The 22,294-nt window shown below is 45.9% G+C and overlaps 1 protein-coding gene across 4 annotated transcripts in view; it reads right to left on the bottom strand.

Annotated features, from left to right (window-relative positions):
* LOC147897664 (lysine-specific demethylase JMJ27-like) overlaps positions 1–22,294 on the bottom strand; it is a 40,998-nt gene that overhangs the window by 1,479 nt on the left and 17,225 nt on the right. For all 4 annotated transcript variants that reach the window (XM_087380679.1, XM_087380680.1, XM_087380681.1 and 1 more), the window contains exon 13: positions 19,258–19,377. In XM_087380679.1, the coding sequence (XP_087236805.1) occupies positions 19,258–19,377 (120 nt within the window). The remainder of the gene's footprint in view (positions 1–19,257; positions 19,378–22,294) is intronic.

Here is a 22,294-nt window from a genome sequence, read left to right as displayed (position 1 = left end):
GGATTCCCAAGTAGCTTTTGATAGAGGTAGACCATGCCATGCAACCAACACCGTGGGTATCTTCCGATTGCGCACTTGCATTGTTCCTCGGTCCAAGATTCTTGTTGGTTTGTGTCTTGCATTATCCTCTATCTCCTGAAACAAAACAACACCTTCAATTAGTGAGTCACCTGTATGCAAAAATTCCTTTAAACGAGAAACATGAAACACTGGGTGCACGTTACACCCCTGTGGTAATTCTAATTTATAGGCTACCTTGCCTATTCTTTTTAGAATTAACCATGGCCCACAATATCGAGGTGATAACTTAGCACACTCTCCTGCAATCAAAGACTTAGAGTGCGAAGAAACTCTGAGAAAAACTTTTTCTCCTTCCTTAAATTCTCTAGCGGATCGGCTTTCATCCGCATACACCTTAGCTCTATCCATAGCTTGGCGGATGTTAGCTCTCGCAAGCGCTAGCATCTCCCGCATCTGAACCACAAAGTTCGCGGCACTAGGCACTTTCTGAGGTATTCCAACTATAGTTGGATTCGCTGGTCTATAACCATAGTTCAGCTCAAACGGACTAAACCCTGTAGAGGAATGCTTCCTATCATTGTAGGCAAACTCTAACAATGGCAACCACTTGTCCCATGTATGTTGCCTCAATGACACATATGCTCTAAGCATATCCTCTAAAATTTGGTTGATTCTTTTTGTCTGACCATCCGTTTCTGGATGATCCCCACTACTCATTTCCAACTCAATCCTAGTGTCTCAAATACCGTAGTCCAAAAATGACCGGTAAATTTGACATCTCTGTCTGATACTATGGATTTGGGTAATCCATGCAGATGAAATATATGTCTAATAAACAAATCCGCCACTTGTCGGGCACTAACAGACTCTCTAGTTGGAATGAAGTGAGCCATCTTGGTAAGACGATCAACTACCACAAGGATGGAATCATATCCACCTTGTGTCGTAGGCAGCCCTACAATAAAGTCCATGGAAATGCTCTCCCACCCACTTAGTGGTATCTCCAGGACCTGTAAAAGTCCGGGTGGCTTCACTCGTTATGCCTTACTTACCTAACACGAAAAACAACGTGTCACATATTCATGAATATGCTTTTTCATCTTTGGCCAAAAGAAATCTCGCTTCACGAGATCATATGTCTTCTCGACTCCTGGATGTCCCGCACATGGGCTATCATGGCATTGTCGAATGACTCTCTGCCTGAGATCATTCTGATTAGGTACTACTACCTTGCCATTTCTTTTCAACATACCATCCCTTATGGCATATCTTGCATAAGTTTAGCCTTTTCTGGATGCCAGGTCATCCTTTTCCCTGGGTTTGAACACATGAGCCTTAGGCCATAGGCTCTGGACGAACTCGTCCACCTTTTGAGTTTCTCTAATCTCAGCCATTAGAGCACTCTCTAACACCGTGAAACTCATGTTATGCATAATGCGTGACAACGAATCAGCAACTTTATTATCTTTCCCTCTTCGGTACCGAATCGTCAAATTAAACTCCTACATGAGTTTTGCCCACCTAGCTTGGCGGCCTCTCAAGTCAGGCTGTTTACAAAAATGTTTTAGAGTATCATGATCAACATCCACATAAAACTCTAATCCATAATAATGTCTCCATGTTTTCAAAGCATGGACAACAACATACAACTCCAATTCATGAGTTGGCCAATTTCTTTGAGAGGGAGTAAGCTTCTTGCTTTCAAAGGCTACTGGCCTTCCCTCTTGGAGAAGAACTGCTCCTACCGCAATGCCACTTGCATCGGTTTCAAGGATTAACGGTTTCTGGGGATCAACTATTTTTAACACCGGTCCTGTGACCACAGCTTGTTTTATGGTGTTAAAACTTTCTTGTTGATTCTGTCCCCATATAAAAGGTACTTTATCTGAGGTCAGATCAATCAATGGCAATACTATTTCGGAATATCCTTTGATATGCCTTCGATAAAATTGGACAAATCCCAAGAATGATTGCAAAGCGGTCAAACTCTGACGGATTGGCCAAGTCAGTATCGCAGCCACTTTCTTTGGATCCATTTCTACCCCCTCTGAAGTAATTATGAATCCTAAATATTCAAGTCTAACCATACACAGTATAGTTTTGTTCTTATTTACATAAAGACTCGCTTTCCTCAAAGTATTACTATTCTTACGTGTTCATAATGCTCAGTAATACTTTAACTGAATACTAGAATATCGTCAATAAAATGTACTACAAACTTTCCGATATACGGACATAGTAAATCGTTCATAAGCATGACGAATGTAGCTGGAGCATTGGTAAGTCCAAAGGGCATTACCAAAAACTCATAATGTCCAAACCTGCTTCTAAAAGCGGTTTTGTGCACATCCTCGGCTCTAATACGGATCTGATGGTAGCCACACTTAAGATCTATCTTACTGAAAATTACGACCCCATGTAATGCATCTAGCAAATCATTGATCCGAGCCATCGGATACCTGTGTTTAATAGTGATATTATTCAATGCTATGTAATTTATACAGAGCCGAAAAGTATCATCTTTCTTCTTCTTTAATATCACTGGCGCAGCAAAAGGTGAAAAATTGGGTTGAATCTGCCCCAGCTTGAGGTACTCTTCCAGTTGTCTTCGCACCTCAGCTTCTTATGTAAAGCTTAATCTATAGGGAGGTCTATTTACAGGTTCTGCCCCCGCCGAGATAAGCTCAATTTTATGCTGAACATTCCGCTCTAGAGGTAACCCATAAGGTAACTCATCCCTAAAACAATCAGAGAACTTCTCCGATATCTCTTTAGCCAACTCGGCCATCTCCCCATCTTGGGTAGCCTCAGTGCTAGCCGATGCATCATCAATCGACTCTACCGATGCTATACACAGACACAGAAACTCTTTCGGAGTCTTCCGAATTTCCATGGCTGAAATCAATGGTCCTCGAGGTAAATCCTTCTCACCTCACAAAACATATTCTAAGTAAATATGCTTTTTCCAATCAATGGCTGGATTTTTTCAAAAATGCCAAGCCATGCCTGGGGCTATATCTGCGTGAGCAACCCTGGTCAACTCAAAGTCCAGCTTCTCAACATAGTCCTAAATTCGAAGTTCCAACTGGGTAACCCTCTGGTCCCATACTTCAGTTGAACTTCCGTCTGCCATCCTGACTGTATAAGCATAGTCAAACGGACTAGTTCTCAACTTGAGCCTCTTCATAAGCTTCGAGTTAATTACATTGTGTATTGACGCTGAGTCAAACAACACAATCACATCATGATTGGCTACTTGCTCTTTCATTTTAATCAACTCGAGCTCATCGAAAACCGTATACCCCGTTGCTGCGGGCTTTGAAAGGATGTTATTAGGTGCACCGCTTACTAACTTAGTAATAGACACACTTAACAACACAGGTACTAACCTCTGAGAAGGTCCCACCAATTGCATCTGCATATGATCCGCATTGGGACTCTCCTGCATTTTCGCGTCGCATTCAGATATTATCATATTGGCCGTGCGACGGTCTTTATTTAGTGGACAATCTTTCCATTGATGTTGCTGAAGGCAGCCGAAGCACAATCCTTCTCTTCTAGCTTTTTCTTTTTGCTCAGGGGTCAACGAGGACTTTGACCAAGCCCGGGCTGCCATAGGAGTTACTTTTCTTTTCACTCCAACGGTGGTACTTGTCTTTGCTGGTCCCTCAACCGGCTTCACCTGCTTGGTTTGGCCACTTGGCTGCGAGATACTTGTCTTTGAAGTCCATTTCCTCTGAAATCCCCCTTTTCTCGGATACTCATGCTGAGTCCTTGCCTGCATAAACCCACTAGGTCTGCCTCTGGCATCCTCATAGTTCAGGGCTACTGCAATAGATTCATCTAATGTAGTCACATATTTAGCCCGAACTTCCATTTTAATCTTGTCGTTTAGTCCATAGATATAGTCTTTTAACTGAACCGACATAGGGAGAGTCTGTTATTTTCATAACGCATTCTCTGAACTTGTCAGTATACTCTGCCAATGATAAATTCCTCTGGCGGAGGCTTCTATAAGCATCCCAAGCTCGGGACTCTTCGTCTGTTTCTTAAATTCAGCCTTAAACCCTTCCCAGGTGGTAGGGGCAACCTGATCTTTCTGTTGCTTTATCCAGCACCTATCCGCTGCCTCAATAAACAAGTGAGTGGTCTCGCGGATTTTCTTTAGATCAGATCTGATTTCACAAATGGCGAAGGCTTCTTCCCACTTGTATAACCAAACCTTGATCACATCAAAACTGCGCTCGGTCATCCGACCAGCGTACTTTTCCGGTCTATAATTAGCAATATTAGGTACCTTGACCTTCGCACATTCCGACGAGTCTATACTGGGCTCTGGCTCTGCTGGAGCTTTGCCCTTTTCATTTCTAGATGGTCTAGCCAACAAGGCTTGCACCATCTCTCTAATTTCATTTTGACCAGCGTTCACTTGAAGCTGCTCGTTCATGATCTGTTGTAAAGCATCTTCTAATACAGAAATCCTACCCACCAGAGTAGGCGTGTGATGGGACACTACTTGCGTAAATCGCACTCTAGATTCACCAGGATTTACCCTAGAATCTTGTCCCTCTACCTCCATTCTTTCAAAAGGAAAAATAGATATATATTTATTTATTTATTTTTATTTTTATTTTTCACTTCGAATTTCCTTCTGCTGTACAGGAATAAATCGACTGCAAACTCTGCCGTACAAATAAATCGACTGCAAATTGGAAACTAAAATTTATATCAAAGGAAAAAAAATAATGCTCCCAGGAATAAATTGTCGGAGACGATGCTGAGACCCAAAAATCACCCGTCACCCCTCCTGATACGTAGTGCAATTCTGAAGGGCCAGGTTTCCGCTCTTTCACGCTACCGTCGTCGTCCTAACACCCTGCGCTCCTGCGACAGCTTATAAGTCTGGAGCTTGGCTCTATCGTCGTCACATATCCCGCGCCTGCACTCTGATACTAAATGAAGCATTCACTAACTAATCTCTCGTTCTTTCTGCCGATTCACGGACGTAATTCACAGGCGTAGGCATCCCGAATATCCTCCCAGCCTCTCTTGTGGATTACATGCACACATAAGATACGTAACTTTTTTTTTTCCTTCATGCCTATCCACAAGCCCACAACTCCCTAGATGGTTATCCCCTGCCACATGTCATCATTTTAGACCTTTAGCTTGGTACACCACCATTTACCCCTCTCTTGGGGCACAATTAAAACATTTGCCCCTTGGCATTCTTACACATTTAGGTGCACCTAGGCCTGAGCACTCAGAACCACCTAGTCGATGCCAATACACCCTCACCTAGGACCTTGGCAGTTACTTCCCTTGACCATTTTATTTACGCACATAAAATATTACAGAAGTCAGTCATCTAAGAGAAAAGGCCCACCGATCTTTCCGAGGTAATGCTATCTCGGCTAGAGCATAACACTAACCTGTAACAGTAAGGATCAAGTGGACTCTAGGCCAACAATCACCCCTAACCAGACTCCACGGGCACCGGCACAGCCCCAAATCCAATTTGCCGTGCTACCAGACCTATAAATCAGCAGAAAACACATCCAAATGACAATTGCCCAGCCCTGTGGTCCATGAAACAGCTAGAATCCCCTCATGGCGAAATCGCCTCTCTTCCCTGGCACCAAAAACAACAAGATTCAGCCCTGCATGCAGTTGCCCTGCCTCTTGGCACCTGGAACAGCCAGAATCCAGCCCCAGAAGAAATCGCCTATGCAAAACATGTTCCAAAACTGCCGGTAAACCCCCGGAATCAACTCGCCCTGGCCAGATCTGCCCCGGACCAGCCTGGAAACAGTAGAAAATCAATCGCAATTTGCCCAAGCAGCTTCCTGCATGCACCAAAGTGGGCAAAATCTCTCCTGGACGCATTCTGCTTACTATTGACCTGGCCTAGCCCCTGATTGCACCTCAATTGGGCTGTTTTTGGCCCTTGGACACAACTTGCTGATTTTAAGCTAAAAATAGCGAAAGGAATTTTACCACTCTTTTGGATTATCAGAAAACTACCCCAAGGAACAATTAATGCACCAACAAGTGCACAATTTGCTTGGGATTGTTGGGGTAAAGGCACATTGCCACCCTTTTGTTAAAGATATGACACCTATGACTGTCTTAAGACAATCATAGGGTGAAAGCCTAATCCTAATAAAACCTATGAGTTTGTGGTGTGGCTCAACACTTCACACCCACACCTTTGTGTCTCCCCCTCTCTCTCTCTGTCTCCTTCGTTCCACTCCCTCATTCTTTCCCTCTCAACTGGTATCAGAGCCTTCACCTCTCCCTCTCCACTCCGCTCTACCCCTCCCTCTATCCCTTCCTCTCCCCTCACGCAGGCAGCGCAGGCAGAGCAGGGCAGCGCGCGCGGGCAGCGAGCGCGCGCAGAGCAGGGCAGCGCGCAGGCGAGCGCGCAAGCAGTGCGGGGCAGCTCGCACACGTAGCAGCAGCTAGCTGCTGCTAACTGCACAACGCACAGCACAGGCTGCATACAGCCGTCGTATGGTCGGGTACGGACGTCCGTACCGCCGTACGGACACCGTACATGCGGCCGTACTGTACGGACGCCGCCGTACGGTCACTGCGTCAGGGAGGAACAGGTCGATTTTTTTTTTTTTTTGGATTTGTGCTCTCGCAGGTACAGGGTACAGCAGGTACCCTGCACAGGTACAGGAGGCACATTTTTTTTTGGGGCAGAAGGAAACAAAGAGAGCACTCTGCTCTTCATTCCCGGTTGTTCAGTTCTCAAAACTGTGTGTTGAAGGTACAGCAAGTACCCTCGTGTCCCTTGTGCTTGAGGTGACTAGTGCCACAGTGTGTGGTGGTTGCACAGTTATCTTGCTTCGGGAAGGTCAAATGCCTTGATTTTGCAGAGGGCTTTTATGCTTTTGCTGAGTGCAAATCTCAGCTTTTGGGTGACAATTTCAAAGGGCTTTTGCCTGGCAGTTTATGCAGTGTATGCCTTGAGGCAGTGTGGAGCCAGAATGCTCACATTGGTCTAGTTTCCGCAGTGTATTCAGTGCCATTTCTTGCACGTCACATTCTGTGTACGACATCTTGAAAAATCTCAGTTGAGCCACGCTTGGCCAGGGCGCATCGAGTTTTCTCGGTCCCTAACTGTCCATCGTTGACAGTGCTCAAAAGATCTTCTTTTCGGTGTTTGTACGTTGGGATCTGTGTTGTTACTGTGTACACAGGGCCGTTAATGCAACACATTGTCAGGTGAAAGTACCAGGAGAGTGCTGTATTTTATATGCTACCTCAGTGTTGAGGTGTTTTTCACTTGGTGCAGGTGTCAAATCAAGGGGCTCTTGCCCAGATTTTGCTTGTGAGCACTTGAATTACTGTTTGAGACCTTCAGATGCCTTTTATCCCCTTGACAGAAGGGTGATTGCTTGGGATTTGTCCCATTCTCTGTTGCAGGTTTGTGACAGGCTGAAGTGTTTGGAGCCTCTTTTCAGTGAACAAAACAGTGTATGACAAGTGGTTTATGCATATAAAATCAGTGCAATACCTCATCTGAGGTGGGAGAAGTGTCCAGGACAGCAGTGTTTTGTGCTTCGTCAGCTGATGATGCACTGATAAAGCACTTGTGGAACAGCTGCAGCATTCTGAAGTTACTGTTTTATGCCTATTTGAGCACGGTACAGTGTGTCAGAAGGTACAGTGACTAGAGGGAAAATTTCTGTTTTGCTGCAGATTTTTTTTTGACAGTAAAAACAGCACTATTGTGAGTGCTCCTGGCTCTTGATAGAGCAGGTTTTTTCTGAGAAATCAGAATTTTATTTAGTCATTTTTTGACTTACAGGGAGTCCGGTACTTTCCTTATCTGATATGGCATCAGGGGGAAGTGAATCATCAATTCTGAACATAAAGAAATTGGAAGGGGCACACAATTATGCATTATGGGCAGAACAGTGTTTGAATGTACTTCTGCTAAAGAAGATTTCTAAGCCCATAAGGGTGAAGGGTGTCAAGCCATCTGGGATGTCAGATGATGAGTGGGAGGAGCTTGATTTGTCCGCTAGGGCTGCTATCATGCTTACTCTCAGTGATTCTCTTGTGTTCAATGTTCAGGCTGAAAAGACCTCTTATGGCCTATGGCAGAGGCTAGCAGAGTTGTATGCCCAAAAGAGTTCAGCCAGTAAGGTTTATTGGTTGAAAAAGCTTGTAGACCTTCGCATGAAGGAAGGTACAGCTATGACCTCACACCTGAGTGAGTTCAATGCCATCTTTACACAGCTTATTGCACAGGGATTGAACCTTGATAAGGAGTTCAAGGCTACTTTCTTGTTGTGTACCCTCCCTGAGAGTTGGGACACTTTCAAGACCACCCTGTCTAATTCAAATGTCACTCTTATGTATGCTGATGTGGAGAGCTCTCTCCTTATGGAGGAGATGAGCAGGAAGAATAATGCGGGCAGCAAGTCTTCAAATGCTTTGCAGGTACAGGAAAGAGGCAGGACTCAGCAGAAGGGGAGATCTGCTGGAAAGTCCAAATCCCGCAGTCAGTCCCGTGGCAAAAAGGATATTTAATGCTTTTACTGTGGCAAGAAGGGAAATGTGAAGTCTAAGTGCTTCAAGTTTATACGGGATCAGAAAGCCAAGAAGGCTGCGACAAAGGATGCAGGCAGTGGAAGCAAAGGCAAAGGCAAGGCCAAGGCAGATGACTTGGATGCAGTAAATGTTGCAGCAGAAGACAGTGAAAGTGACAGACATGATGTTTTATGCTCTTCTGCTGTAATTGCACATACATTGGTTATTGATGGCCATAACATGCACACCTGGCTCTTGGATTCAAGTGCTTCTTTTCATGTTACTCCTCATAGGGAGTGGTTTACTTCCTACACAGGTACTCATGGAGTTGTTCACCTTGGGAACAACTATGCATGTCAGATTGCAGGGATTGGCAGTATACAGATAGTATTCCCTGATGGACGCACATTTATGCTTGATGGTGTTCGCCATGTGCCGCAAATCAAGAAAAATCTGATTAGCACTGGCCTGTTGGATGACAGTGGTTACCACACCACTTTTGGGGATTCCAAATGGGTGATTACTGATGGCCATGTTGTAGTGGCTGAGGGTTATAAGAGTGATACCTTGTACCCTCTTTATGTTTCCAGTGTAGGTAATCATGTTGTTGCCATAACCGAGCTGCCAAAGGTTTCATTGTGGCATAGCCGGTTGGGACACATGTCCGTTAAAGGAATGCAAGAACTGTCACGTTTGGGTTATCTGCCGTCTCTTTCATTTTCAGATTTGCCTACTTGTGATCATTGCATATTTGGCAAGCATTCTATGACTCCTCATAAGAGGAGAACTCCCCAAAATAGAGCACCGCTTGATCTAGTGCACACTGATTTGTGTGAGATGCCACAGCTATCACTAGGGGGTGCAAAGTATTTCATTACTTTTATTGATGATGCCACACGCAAAGTGTGGGTCTATTTCTTGAAGCATAAAAGCGATGCCTTAGATGCTTTCAAGAAGTTTGTCGCTCAGGTTGAGAATCGGACAGGTCGCAGGCTGAAATGCCTCAGATCCGATAATGGGGGTAAGTATGTGTCACATGCTTTTGTACAGTTTTGCGAAGCTAAGGGCATTAAACAGGAACTCACAGCCCCTCATAATGCATCTCAAAATGGTGTGAGTGAGCGGATGAATCGAACTATTCAGGAGAAGGTTCGATGTATGTTGTCTTATGCTACATTGCCCCATGGCTTTTGGGCAGAAGCCGTGCAAACAGCAGTTCACATAATTAACAGGTCGCCGAACAAGGCTTTGGAGTTGAAAGTGCCAGAGGAGGTGTGGTCTGGCAAGCCACCTTCATATAAGCACTTACGTGTGTTTGGCTGCGAGTGCTTTGCTCATATACGCAAAGAACTGCGCACCAAACTGGAGCCAAAGTCTTCCAGATGCATCTTTATGGGTTATGGTGACGAAGGTGAAATGGGGTACAGGTTATGGGATCCCGTCAAACGGAAGATTATACGCAGCAATGATGTCATCTTTAAAGAGGATAGTGTACACAAAGAACCCGTGCAACCTGTGGAATACAGGAGGGTTGTTTATGATTATGTCGGACAGCAAAGAATGCCCATTAATATGCAGCAGCAGACTGCTGTAGATAACCCTGTTCAAGAGGGTATACAGGCTGAAAATCAGCCAGACAATTTTGCCAATGATGCACCACTGGATATGCCAGCAAATGGGGCTGTAGAACAGCCGAATATGGTGGTACAGCCACCCGTCATGCATGACGAACAGGCTAGACAGCAGCCTAATCTGGAACATTTTGTTAGGAGGAGCACCCGTGTACAACGGCCTCCTGACAGGTTTGTTCCAGGAGCCAATAATGTGGCTGATTTTATCATGCTGACAGATTGTGGTGAGCCTTCTAGCTTCAAGGAAGCTATGGGAAGAACAGAGAAAAGGAAGTGGGAGAAAGCCATGCAGTCAGAAATGGACTCCCTACTTCAAAATGATACATGGGACTTGGTGCAGCTACTTGCAGGCAGAAAGGTTTTGCCATGCAAGTGGGTTTACAAAGTCAAAGTGGATTCAAATGCTTTACCGAGGTATAAGGCCTGATTGGTTGCCAAGGGATTTAAGCAGGAGAAGGGCATTGACTTTGATGAGATTTTTTCCCCTGTAGTCAAGATGACTACTTTGAGAGCAGTGTTAGCTCTTGTTGCTCATGAGGACATGGATTTATGTCAGATGGATGTGAAGACTGCTTTTCTTCACGGAGATCTCCATGATGAGATCTATATGAGTCAGCCAGAGGGATATGCTGTTAAAGGGAAAGAGCAGCTTGTGTGTAAGCTCAAGAGGAGCTTGTATGGACTCAAGCAGGCGCCAAGAGAATGGTACAAGAAGCTTGATGCCTTCATGCAGTCCCAAGGGTATCATAGGTGTGAGACCGATCATTGCTTGCACACCAAACGGGCAAAGGATGGCAGTTTGATGCTACTCATTCTATATGTGGATGACATGCTGATTGCCAGTAAATCTCAGCATGAGATTAGTGCTTTGAAGAAACAACTGCATAAGTCTTTCGACATGAAAGATTTGGGTGATGCAAACCATATTCTTGGCATGCGGATTATTCGTGACAGGTCCAAGGGACTTTTGTTTCTGTTACAGAAGGAGTACATTGACAAAGTCCTGCAGAGGTTTAAAATGGAGGGGGGGAAGTCTATTAGTACCCCGTTGCCTCCACACTTAAAACTCAGCAGTAAGGACAACCCCAGATCAGATGATGATAAGGCTGAAATGGCCAAGGTTCCGTATGCATCTGCAGTTGGTTCTTTGATGTATGCCATGGTTGCCACTCGTCCGGATATTGCTTTTGCGGTGGGAGTCATCAGCAGGTATATGGCAAATCCAGGCAAGCGGCACTGGGAAGCAGTGAAAGGTGTCTTGAGGTATCTCAAGGGTACCAAAGACTTGTGCATATGCTATGGTAGGCAGGATGCATTGGTGCATGCTTTTACAGATTCAGACTATGCAGGGAATGCAGATAACCGGAAGTCTACTACCGGTTATATTTTCACATTTGCAGGAGGTGCTATATCATGGGTGTCTCGGTTGCAGAAATGCGTTGCACTGTCAACCACTGAAGCTGAATATGTTGCAGCCACTGAGGCTTGCAAGGAAGCAATATGGCTTACTCGGCTGGTGGGAGATTTGGGCATTACAGGAGATATGCCAGTTTTGCATTGTGATAGTCAGAGTGCTATCATGTGTTGGGGTAAAGGCACATTGCCACCCCTTTATTAAAGTTAAGACATCTATGACTGTCTTAAGACAGTCATAGGATAAAACCTAATCCTAATAAAACTAATGAGTTTGTGGTGTGGCTCATCACTTCACACCCGCACATTTGAGTCTTCTCTCTCTCTCACTCTCTCCCTCTTGCTCTTCTTCCCCCTTCAGGCCCTTCAACTGGTATCAGAGCCACCTTTCCCCTCTACCCTTGACCAGCCACCTTACCCCTCGACCTCTACCTAGCCAGCAAAACAGCAGCGCCGTACGGACGTACGTCGTCCGTACAGCCGTACGGACGGGCTTTGAGCAGCGACTTCGAGCAGCGACGGCATTGCGGGCGCGGGCACGGATCAGGGCACGGGCGCGGGCGCGGGCATCGAGCGCGGGCACGGGAGCTGGCGCGGGCGCAGGCGCGGGTCTAGAGCTAAGCACGGGCCTTTTTTTGTATAGCAGCTGCTAGCTGCTAGTCTGCGCAGGGGCAGCCTGTGTACTGCAGGCTGCGCGGAACCAGAGCGCGCAGCGCGCGCTCAGGTACGGTCATCCGTACCTGTTGTACGGACTCCGTACAGGAGCCGTACATCCATACGGAACTACACCCCGCAGGTACAGGGAGCTGCATCAAGGAGATCGTCGAGATTTTTCTTTCTCTTCTCTCTTCTGGGATTCCGTACACTGTGAAGGTACATCAAGTACAGCAGACAGGTTTTTTGTGGGAAGAAAAGAAGGAGAAAGAGCTCTCTGCTCTTGATTCAGGATCATCTTTCAGTTCACAGAACTGTGTTTTCTTGAAAGTACAGCAAGTACCTTCATTTACCTCGTGCTTGAGGGGAAGAGAACCACAGTGTGTGGTTGATTGCACAGTTATCTATTTTTCGTGAAGGAAATGCCTTGATTTTGCAGAGGACTTTTATGCTTTTACTGGGCTTGAATCTCAGTTTCCGGGTGAGCAGATCATAGGGCTTTTGCCTGGCAGTTGATGCTTTGTATGCCTTGAGGTAGTGTGGTGCCAGAGAGCACACATTTGCCTCGATTTCCGCAGTGTCGAGGTGACATTTTCTTGCAGGTCACATTTCTTGTGCAACACTCAGAGAACCTCAGTTGAGCCACGCTTGGCCAGGGCGCATCGAGTTTACTCGGTCCCTAACTGTCCATCGTTGACAGTGCTCAAAAGGTTCCTCATTGAGTGTTTGTACGTTGGGATCTGTGTATGTCATTTCTACACAGGACAGTATATGCATTACACTGTTGGTTGATTTTGTCAGAGAGACTTTCATATTGCATACTACCTCAGTGTTGAGGTGTTTTTCACTTGGTTCAAGTGTCAGATCAAGGGGCTTTTGCCCAGATTTTGTTTGATAGCACTTGGGTCACCGACAGAGATCTTCAGATGCATTTTATCCCCTTGGCAGAAGGGTGATTGCTTGGGATTTATCCCATTTTCTGTTGCAGGTTTTGTGACAGGCTGAAGTGTCATTTTTTTTTGGGTGTTTGCCAAGTGGTTTATGCATATTAACTCAGCGCAATACCTCATCTGAGGTGGGAGAAGTGATCAGTACAGCCAGTACAGCAGTGTTTACAGCAGTGTTTGTGCCTTGTCAGCTGATTATGCACTGTTAAGCACTTGTTGAGCAGCTGCAGCATTCTGAAATTACTGTTTATGCCTCTTTGAGCACGGTACAGTGTGTCAGAAGGTACAGTATTTGCAGGGTCATTTACTGTTTTGCTGCAGATTTTCCTGACAGTAAAAGACAGCACTATTGTGAGTGCTCCTGGCTCTTGATAGAGCAAATTTTTTTTTTTCTGAGAAATCAGAATTTTTATTTAGTCTTTTTACTTCCAGTGAGTCAGATACTTTCCTTATCTAATATGGCATCAGGGGGAAGTGATTCTTCAATTCTGAACATAAAGAAACTGGAAGGAGCACACAATTATGCATTATGGGCAGAACAGTGCTTGAATGTACTTCTATTAAAGAAGATTTCTAAGCCCATAAGGGTGAAGGGTGTCAAGCCATCTGACATGGCAGCTGATGACTGGGAAGAGCTTGATTTGTCCGCAAGGGCAGCTATCATGCTCACTATTTCTGACACTCTTGTGTTCAATGTTCAGGCTGAAAAGGCCTCTTATGGTCTATGCCAAAGGCTAGAAGAATTGTATGCCCAAAAGAGCTCAGCCAGTAAGGTTTATTGGTTGAAGAAGCTGGTTGATCTTCGCATGAAGGAAGGTACAGCTATGACCTCACACTTGAGTGAGTTCAATGCCATCTTTACACAGCTGATTGCACAGGGATTGAATCTTGATGAGGAGTTCAAGGCTGCTTTCTTGCTGTGTACCCTCCCTGAGAGTTGGGACACTTTCAAGACCACCCTGTCAAATTCGAATGTCACTCTTATTTATGCTGATGTAGAGAGCTCTCTCCTTATGGAGGAAATGAGCAGGAAGAATAATGCGAGCAGCAAGTCTTCAAATGCCTTGCAGGTACAGGATAGAGGCAGGACTCAGCAGAAGGGGAGATCTGCTAGTAAGTCCAAATCCCGCAGTCAGTCCCGTGGCAAAAAGGATATTGAATGCTTTTATTGTGGCAAGAAGGGACATGTGAAGTCTAAGTGCTTCAAGTTCATACGGGATCAGAAAACCAAGAAGGCTGAAACAAAGTATGCAGGCAATGGAAGCAAAGGCAAAGGCAAGGCCAAGGCAGATGACTTGGATGCAGTGAATGTTGCAGCAGAGGACAGTGACAGGGACATACATGATGTTTTATGTTCTTCTGCTGTAATAGCACATGCTTTGGTTATTGATGGCCATGACATGCACACCTGGCTCTTGGATTCAGGTGCTTCTTTTCATGTTACTCCTCATAGGGAGTGGTTTACTTCCTACACAGGTACTCATGGAGTTGTTCATCTTGGGAACAACTATGCATGTCAGATTGCAGGGATTGGCAGTATACAGATAGTATTTCCTGATGGACGCATATTCATGCTTGATGGTGTCCGCCATGTGCCGCAAATCAAGAAAAATCTGATTAGCACTGGCTTATTGGATGACAGTGGTTACCACACCACATTTGGGGATTCCAAATGGGTGATTACTGATGGCCAGGCTGTAGTGGCTGAGGGTTTTAAGAGTGATACCTTGTACCCTCTTTATGTTTCCAGTGTGGGTAATCATGTTGTTGCCATAACCGAGCTGCCAAAGGTTTCATTGTGGCATAGCCGGTTGGGACACATGTCTGTTAAAGGAATGCAAGAACTGTCACGTTTGGGTTATCTGCCGTCTCTTTCTTTTTCAGATTTGCCTACTTGTGATCATTGCATATTTGGCAAGCATTCTGTGACTCCTCATAAGAGGAGAACTCCCCAGAATAGAGCACCACTTGATCTAGTGCACACTGATTTGTGTGAGATGCCACAGTTATCACTAGGGGGTGCAAAATATTTTATTACTTTCATTGATGATGCCACATGCAAAGTGTGGGTCTATTTCTTGAAGCATAAGGGCGATGCCTTAGATGCTTTCAAGAAGTTTGTCGCTCAGGTTGAGAATCGGACAGGTCGCAGGCTGAAATGCCTCAGATCCGATAATGGGAGTGAGTATGTGTCACATGCTTTTGTGCAGTTTTGCCAAGCTAAGGGCATCAAACAGGAACTCACAGCTCCTCATAATGCATCTCAAAATGGTGCAAGTGAGCGGATGAATCGAACTATTCAGGAGAAGGTTCGATGTATGTTGTCTTATGCTGCATTACCCCATGGCTTTTGGGCAGAAGCCGTGCAAACAGCAGTTCACATTATTAACAAGTCGCCAAACAAGGCTTTGGAGTTGAAAGTGCCAGAGGAGGTGTGGTCTGGCAAGCCACCTTCATATAAGCACTTACGTGTATTTGGCTGCGAGTGCTTTGCTCATGTACGCAAAGAATTGCGCTCCAAACTGGATCCAAAGTCTATCAGATGCATCTTTATGGGTTATAGTGACGAAGGTGAAATGGGGTACAGGTTATGGGATCCCGTTAAACGGAAGATTATACGCAGCAATGATGTCATCTTTAAAGAGGATAGTGTACACAAGGAACCCGTGCAACCTGTGGAATACAGGAGGGTTATTTATGATCATGTTGGACAGCAAAGAATGCCAATTTATATGCAGCAGCAGGCTGCTGCAGATAACCCTGTTCAAGAGGGTATACAGGCTGAAAATCAGCCAGATAATTTTGCCAATGATGCACCACTGGATATGCCAGCAGATGGAGCTGTAGCATAGCCAGATATGGTGGTACAGCCACCCGTCATGCATGAAGAACAGGCTGGACAGCAGCCTAATCCGGAACATTTTGTTAGGAGGAGCACCCGTGTACAACGGCCTCCTACCAGGTTTGTTCCAGGAGCCAATAATGTGGCTGATTTTATCATGCTGACAGATTGTGGTGAGCCTTCCAGCTTCAAGGAAGCTATGGGAAGAACAGAGAAAAAGAAGTGGGAGAAAGCCATGCAGTCAGAAATGGACTCCCTACTTCAAAATGATACATGGGACTTGGTGCAGTTACCTGCAGGCAGAAAGGTTTTGCCATGCAAGTGGGTTTACAAAGTCAAAGTGGATTCAAATGCTTTACCGAGGTATAAGGCCAGATTGGTTGCCAAGGGATTTAAGCAGGAGAAGGGCATTGACTTTGATGAGATCTTTTCCCCTGTAGTCAAGATGACTACTTTGAGAGCAGTGTTAGCTCTTGTTGCTCATGACGACATGGATTTATGTCAGATGGATGTGAAGACAGCTTTTCTTCACGGAGATCTCCATGATGAGATCTATATGAGTCAGCCAGAGGGATATGCTGTTAAAGGGAAAGAGCAGCTTGTGTGTAAGCTCAAGAGGAGCTTGTATGGACTCAAGCAGGCGCCAAGAGAATGGTACAAGAAGTTTGATGCCTTCATGCAGTCCCAAGGGTATCATAGGTGTGAGACCGATCATTGCTTGTACACCAAACGGGCAAAGGATGGCAGTTTGATGCTACTCATTCTATATGTGGATGACATGCTTATTGCCAGTAAATCTCAGCATGAGATTAGTGCTTTGAAGAAACAACTGCATAAGTCTTTTGACATGAAAGACTTGGGTGATGCAAATCATATTCTTGGCATGCGGATTACTCGTGACAGGTCCAAGGGACTTTTGTTTCTGTCACAGAAAGAGTACATTGACAAAGTACTGCAGCGCTTTAAACTGGAGGGGGGGAAGTCTATTAGTACCCCGTTGCCTCCACATTTAAAACTCAGCAGTAAGGACAGCCCCAAATCAGATGATGATAAGGCTGAAATGGCCAAGGTTCCGTATGCATCTGCAGTTGGATCTTTGATGTATGCCATGGTTGCCACTCGTCCGGATATTGCTTTTGCGGTGGGAGTCATCAGCAGGTATATGGCAAATCCAGGCAAGAGGCACTGGGAAGCAGTGAAAGGTGTCTTGAGGTATCTCAAGGGTACCAAAGACTTGTGCATATGCTATGGTAGGCAGGATGCATTGGTGCATGGTTTTACAGATTCAGACTATGCAGGGAATGCAGATAACCGGAAGTCTACTACCGGTTATATTTTCACATTTGCAGGAGGTGCTATATCATGGGTGTCTCGGTTGCAGAAATGCATTGCACTGTCAACTACTGAAGCTGAATATGTTGCAGCCACTGAGGCTTGCAAGGAAGCAATATGGCTTACTCGGCTGGTGGGAGACTTGGGCATTACAGGAGATATGCCGGTTTTGCATTGTGATAGTCAGAGTGCTATCATGTTGGCAAAGAATCCGGTCTTTCATCAGAGGACCAAGCACATAGATGTGAAATATCATTTCATCAGGGAGGTACTGGAAGACAAGCGACTTGAGCTTGTGAAAGTGCATACTGATGATAATCCTGCAGATTTGCTCACTAAGAGCTTGCCTACTGAGCGGTTTGCACATTGCCGCCACATCATGGGATTAGGATGAGACCATTCTTATTTTATGGTCCTGTATACAGTAACTGTATATTGCTGTAATTTTTTATTCTCTTCTTCCCCCTTTAGGCACATTGGCCTTTAGGTGGGAGGTTGTTGGGGTAAAGGCACATTGCCACCCCTTTATTAAAGTTAAGACATCAAGCAACTCATCCAGCCTGTAGGAGCTCCAGAACAGCCCAGAACTGCCACAGATCAAATCACCCTTGACTTGGCACACTCCAGGAGCACCTGCACACCCCAGAGCCAATTCATCCTGCTACCAGACCTGTCACCAAAAAACCCCTCTAGATGAAAATCGCCTAGCCCTGTGGTCCTTGAAACAGCCAGAATCCCCTCTTGGTGAAATCGCCCCTCTTTAATGGCACCAAAACAGCAAGATTCAGCCTTGCATGCGATTGCCCTACCTCCTAGCACCTGGAACAGCCAAAATCCAACCCCATAAGAAATCGCCTATGCAGAACCTGCTCCAGAACAGCCGGCAAACCCCTAGAATCAACTCACCCTGGCCAGATCTTCCTTGGACCAGCCTGGAAACAGTAGAAAATCAATCAATCGCAATTTTCCGTGGCAGCTTCCTGCATGCACCAAAGTGGGCGAAACCTCTCCTAGACGCTTTCTGCTTGCCACTGACCTGGCCTGGCCCCTGATTGCACCTCAATTGGGCTGTTTTTTGCCCCTGGACACAATTGGCTGATTTTAAGCTAAAATAGTAAATGGATTTTTACCACTCTTTTGGATCACCAGAAAACTACCCCAAGGCACAATTAATACACCACCAAGTGCACAATTTGCTTGGGATCACTAGGAATTAATTCCCCCAGCCTGATACACGTACCAGGACTCCCGGAATTCCCGTGCCACCAAGTTCCGCGTAAATTCAATTACATTAGAATTCATGTCCTCATGACATAGCATCACAGTGGGACTAGGTTAGCGGCAACACAGCCCTCCAAGCCTGGTGGACATGCGGCTATAACAGCTGGCAAGTAACAGCCGTGCAAGTAGCAACAGGGTCTTCATTAGTAGCAAGTAGGAGGAACTTTTGGGCCTGGAGCATGCAGCGGCTGGAGGCACCTCCAGAGGCAGCCTAATACTGTTTTCTCATCATAGCAGCTCATAAGAGGAGCCCTTGGAGCTGACCAACACAGCCCATAAGCACAAGTAGATAAGGATGCACTCAGACTATTTACCAGGCATATAAGGAAGTAGAGATATGCGTGTTACATGTGGCATTCCTAGCGATCTAGACCACTGATCGGACAATGCGCTGCTAAATTGAAAGTGGAGGAGATGCACAATAGTAAGTACTGAGATTGCAGTAAAAGAAGAAACCAAATAGATACAGAAATGTACAAATACTCTTGCTCGAGGATTACAAATCCATAGCTACCCACTTAAGGAATCGGGGCACAAAAGCAGATCTTTCCATCTTAAAGTCACTTTCAAAGCAGATGAACATTCATACCTCAAGCTTATCCTCCTTAGCGCGGTGCTCTTTCGGCAGTAAGCGAAACTCCTCAGTGAGGCGAACACATTCTTGTAGATTTTCAGGGGATACGAAGTCCAAAGCTACCTTTATACAAGACTGCACCATGAAGAGCATCCATTGATTAGAAGATTGAGAATTAAAAAAATAGCAACACATGAAACAAATGGATCAATATATACATCTAGATGAATCCAGGAACATGCCCAAACTCATCCTATGAAAACACAATACAGGTGTAATGAAGGTGGGAAAAAGATGGATTTTAAGGGGGAAATAGATGGGAGAATAGTAGGGGAAATGTGGGAACTGTGGGGGACTATATAAGTCAACCCAAAAGGATTGTAAGGGGCTATTGATTTGACGTCTAATCCACTTCTCCTTGCTTCCTTCATCACTTGTGTACTTCCAGTCTTGTTCTCTCTACTTCCCTCCCCTATTCTTTCTCTATCTCCCCCTGCCTTCCGTGGCTTTCTCTCACTTCCCCATTCCCCCTTCACTACATTGGTATCAGAGCTCCGCTCTCTCGCACCTTGCTTGCATTGGCTTCACCAACCCTGCATTATAGCAATCAGTACGTTGAGACGCCTATAGACGCAGCAAGGTACAGTCAGCTCGTAGGCTGACAGACGCAGCAAGGTACCACCAGCTCGTAGGCTGACAGACGCAAGGCCAACGATACTAGTTGCTACGTGCCTATCTAAGCCTATCCTCGCGTATTCCACAAGCTTTTAAGTTGATGCACAAGCCCACGACCAGTTTGGAGAGCCGAGAAGAGTCCACAACAAATGTTTTCGGAGAGCTCCTCCTCAGCTAAGGCATCCCGTAAAGAAGCAGCCCTGCAAACCCAGCAGGCCCAAGCTACAAGTCGTCGTCCGTGGCATCTCGAGCTCGGTGGCATCTTGCTCGTGGCATCGCCGTCCGTGAGCATCTGTCACTTCAGCGTCCCTTTCCTTTTCGTCACTCCAGCGCTCCTTCGCCTTTGCCTTGCTCCGCCTGGCCGCCATGCTTCTGTCGCCCTTTCTCTCCGCCCTCTCACTAGGCCGCCGTCGTCTATCATGCCTACAACGCAACCACCAAAAAAAAAAAAACCTTAGTCTTTCCTAAGGTTCCGTTAGCTAGGGTTTAGGGGGGTTGGTTAGCTACTTGGTTTTGGTTGGTTAGGTTAGTTTAGGTCTGGTTAGGTCTAGCTAGTTAGTGGATTGGGTTACTTTGGCTAGGTTTAGTTAGGTTAGTGATTGGGTAAGGTTGGGTTTAGTCAGTTTGGCTTAGTTGAGACTACCCTAGGTGTCTTAGTTGTCCTAAGCTCCCAAAAAAAAAAAAAAAAAAAAAAAAACCTCTTTTAGGGTACTCCTACAGCCCTATTCTGGGCCTTTCTAAGCCACCTTCGTGGCTCATTTTGAGCCCCGTTTCCAGCCTCTTCACCGAGCTTTCTTCGAACCTTTTCAACGACTGCATTTGAGCCTCTTTACTGACACCTCTCGAGCCTCTACATCGAGCCTTCGACACTTGGCACATTTTCCTCGTGTCACTCATGGCACCCAAACGTGCACCCCGGTCGGATGAGTCATCTCAGCGCGGTGACGATGTTGCTCAGCAGGAGCAGAGGCCGGTCACAGAGGGTGCATCTCCTTCACAGCCAGTTTCTGCTATGCCTACCGACACACAGTTTCTAGATGCATTGGCCTCGATGCTTCAGGGGGCTTTTCGGCAGATGGGTCAGCAGTTGGGGCAGCAGCTCACCACTGCTATGGCTATGCACGATACAGCTATCACCCAGATGGGTAAGAACATTGGGCAACAGATCACTACCGCCATCAGTATGCACGATAAGGGTAAGCAGCCCGCACCCCAGCACGGGGATCAGTCAGATAGCCAAGGTGATTTTCCTCACCCACACAGGGGATTTATGGCTGATGGCCGTCGCACTTATGATGTTGGTTCTATGCATGCACCGCAGCATGGGGATTATGTTGATTCTGGTGATGCCTTGCCCGTGCCACCGAGCACTTCTCTTATTGATTCCAGGCCTCCATTTGGCTCGCATATTTCATTGGCTGAGCCGTCCATTTTGGGCCGGCCCATTGGCACATTTTTGCCAACGGCGAGCATGCCTGGATTGGGTGTTGGGTTTCAGGGCAGTTGGGAGAGGGGCCAGTCCTCTTCTCAACCTTTTTCTATGCCACCCACCCACCGAGATGTTTATGGCAGGCAGACTCAGCAGGGATTGCATGCTTCGATGACACCTCCTATAATTACATTCAGTCAGACTCAGGTAATGCTTTCAGTCAGACGCACTTTATGCATCAGGGGAGTGGTTCTCCTAACCAGCATGATGCTGAAAGTTGGCAGCATGCAAACATGGATGATATGCTTTCAGATGCCTTACGTTCATATAGGGCTTTGCCTGAGGATGTTCGTAATGAGATGCCCTTTTCACAGTATGTGAGCTTCAAGCGTGAGTATGCTGGTAGTCACTATAGGAATAACGCAGCCAAAGATGTGAAAGATAAAATCTCTGTGCATAAGTTTAAGGGTGAAACTCGCACTCCCAATGAGTTGGAGGAGTGGCTCACGAAGCTTGAAGATTATTTCCGCTTCTACCCTAAGAATGATGAGGAGAGGATCATTTTTGCTGGCATGCATTTACAGGATTATGCACATACATGGTGGCGTTACATGCGAGAGTCACCTCAGAAGCCTACCACCTGGAAACAGTTCAAGGAGCTTATGGTCACGACCTTCGTCTCGGCCCTGATCCTTGAACAGTACCTTGCTGAATTCTATGCACTGTCACAGACAGGTACGGTCCAGGAGTACTTGCAGCGTTTTTGGAGACTTTCTTTGTTTGTACAAGATATTTCTGAGAAAGGGAAGTTGCTGCGTTTTATACAAGGCTTAGATCCCTCTCTAGCTGCTGATGTGAGAGCTCACAATCCTCTAACCATTGAGCGAGCAGCCCAGCTTGCTGAGGTGTTTGAGCCAAAATATGCTAGCAAGTACAAGCATGTGTCAC

The sequence above is a fragment of the Dipteris shenzhenensis genome, chromosome 10 (assembly GCF_047967505.1).
Source record: "Dipteris shenzhenensis isolate YYH24624 ecotype China chromosome 10, Dip_SZ_1.0, whole genome shotgun sequence".
Classification (NCBI taxonomy): Eukaryota; Viridiplantae; Streptophyta; class Polypodiopsida; order Gleicheniales; family Dipteridaceae; genus Dipteris; species Dipteris shenzhenensis.
This window is presented reverse-complemented; position numbering and strand designations above follow the sequence as displayed.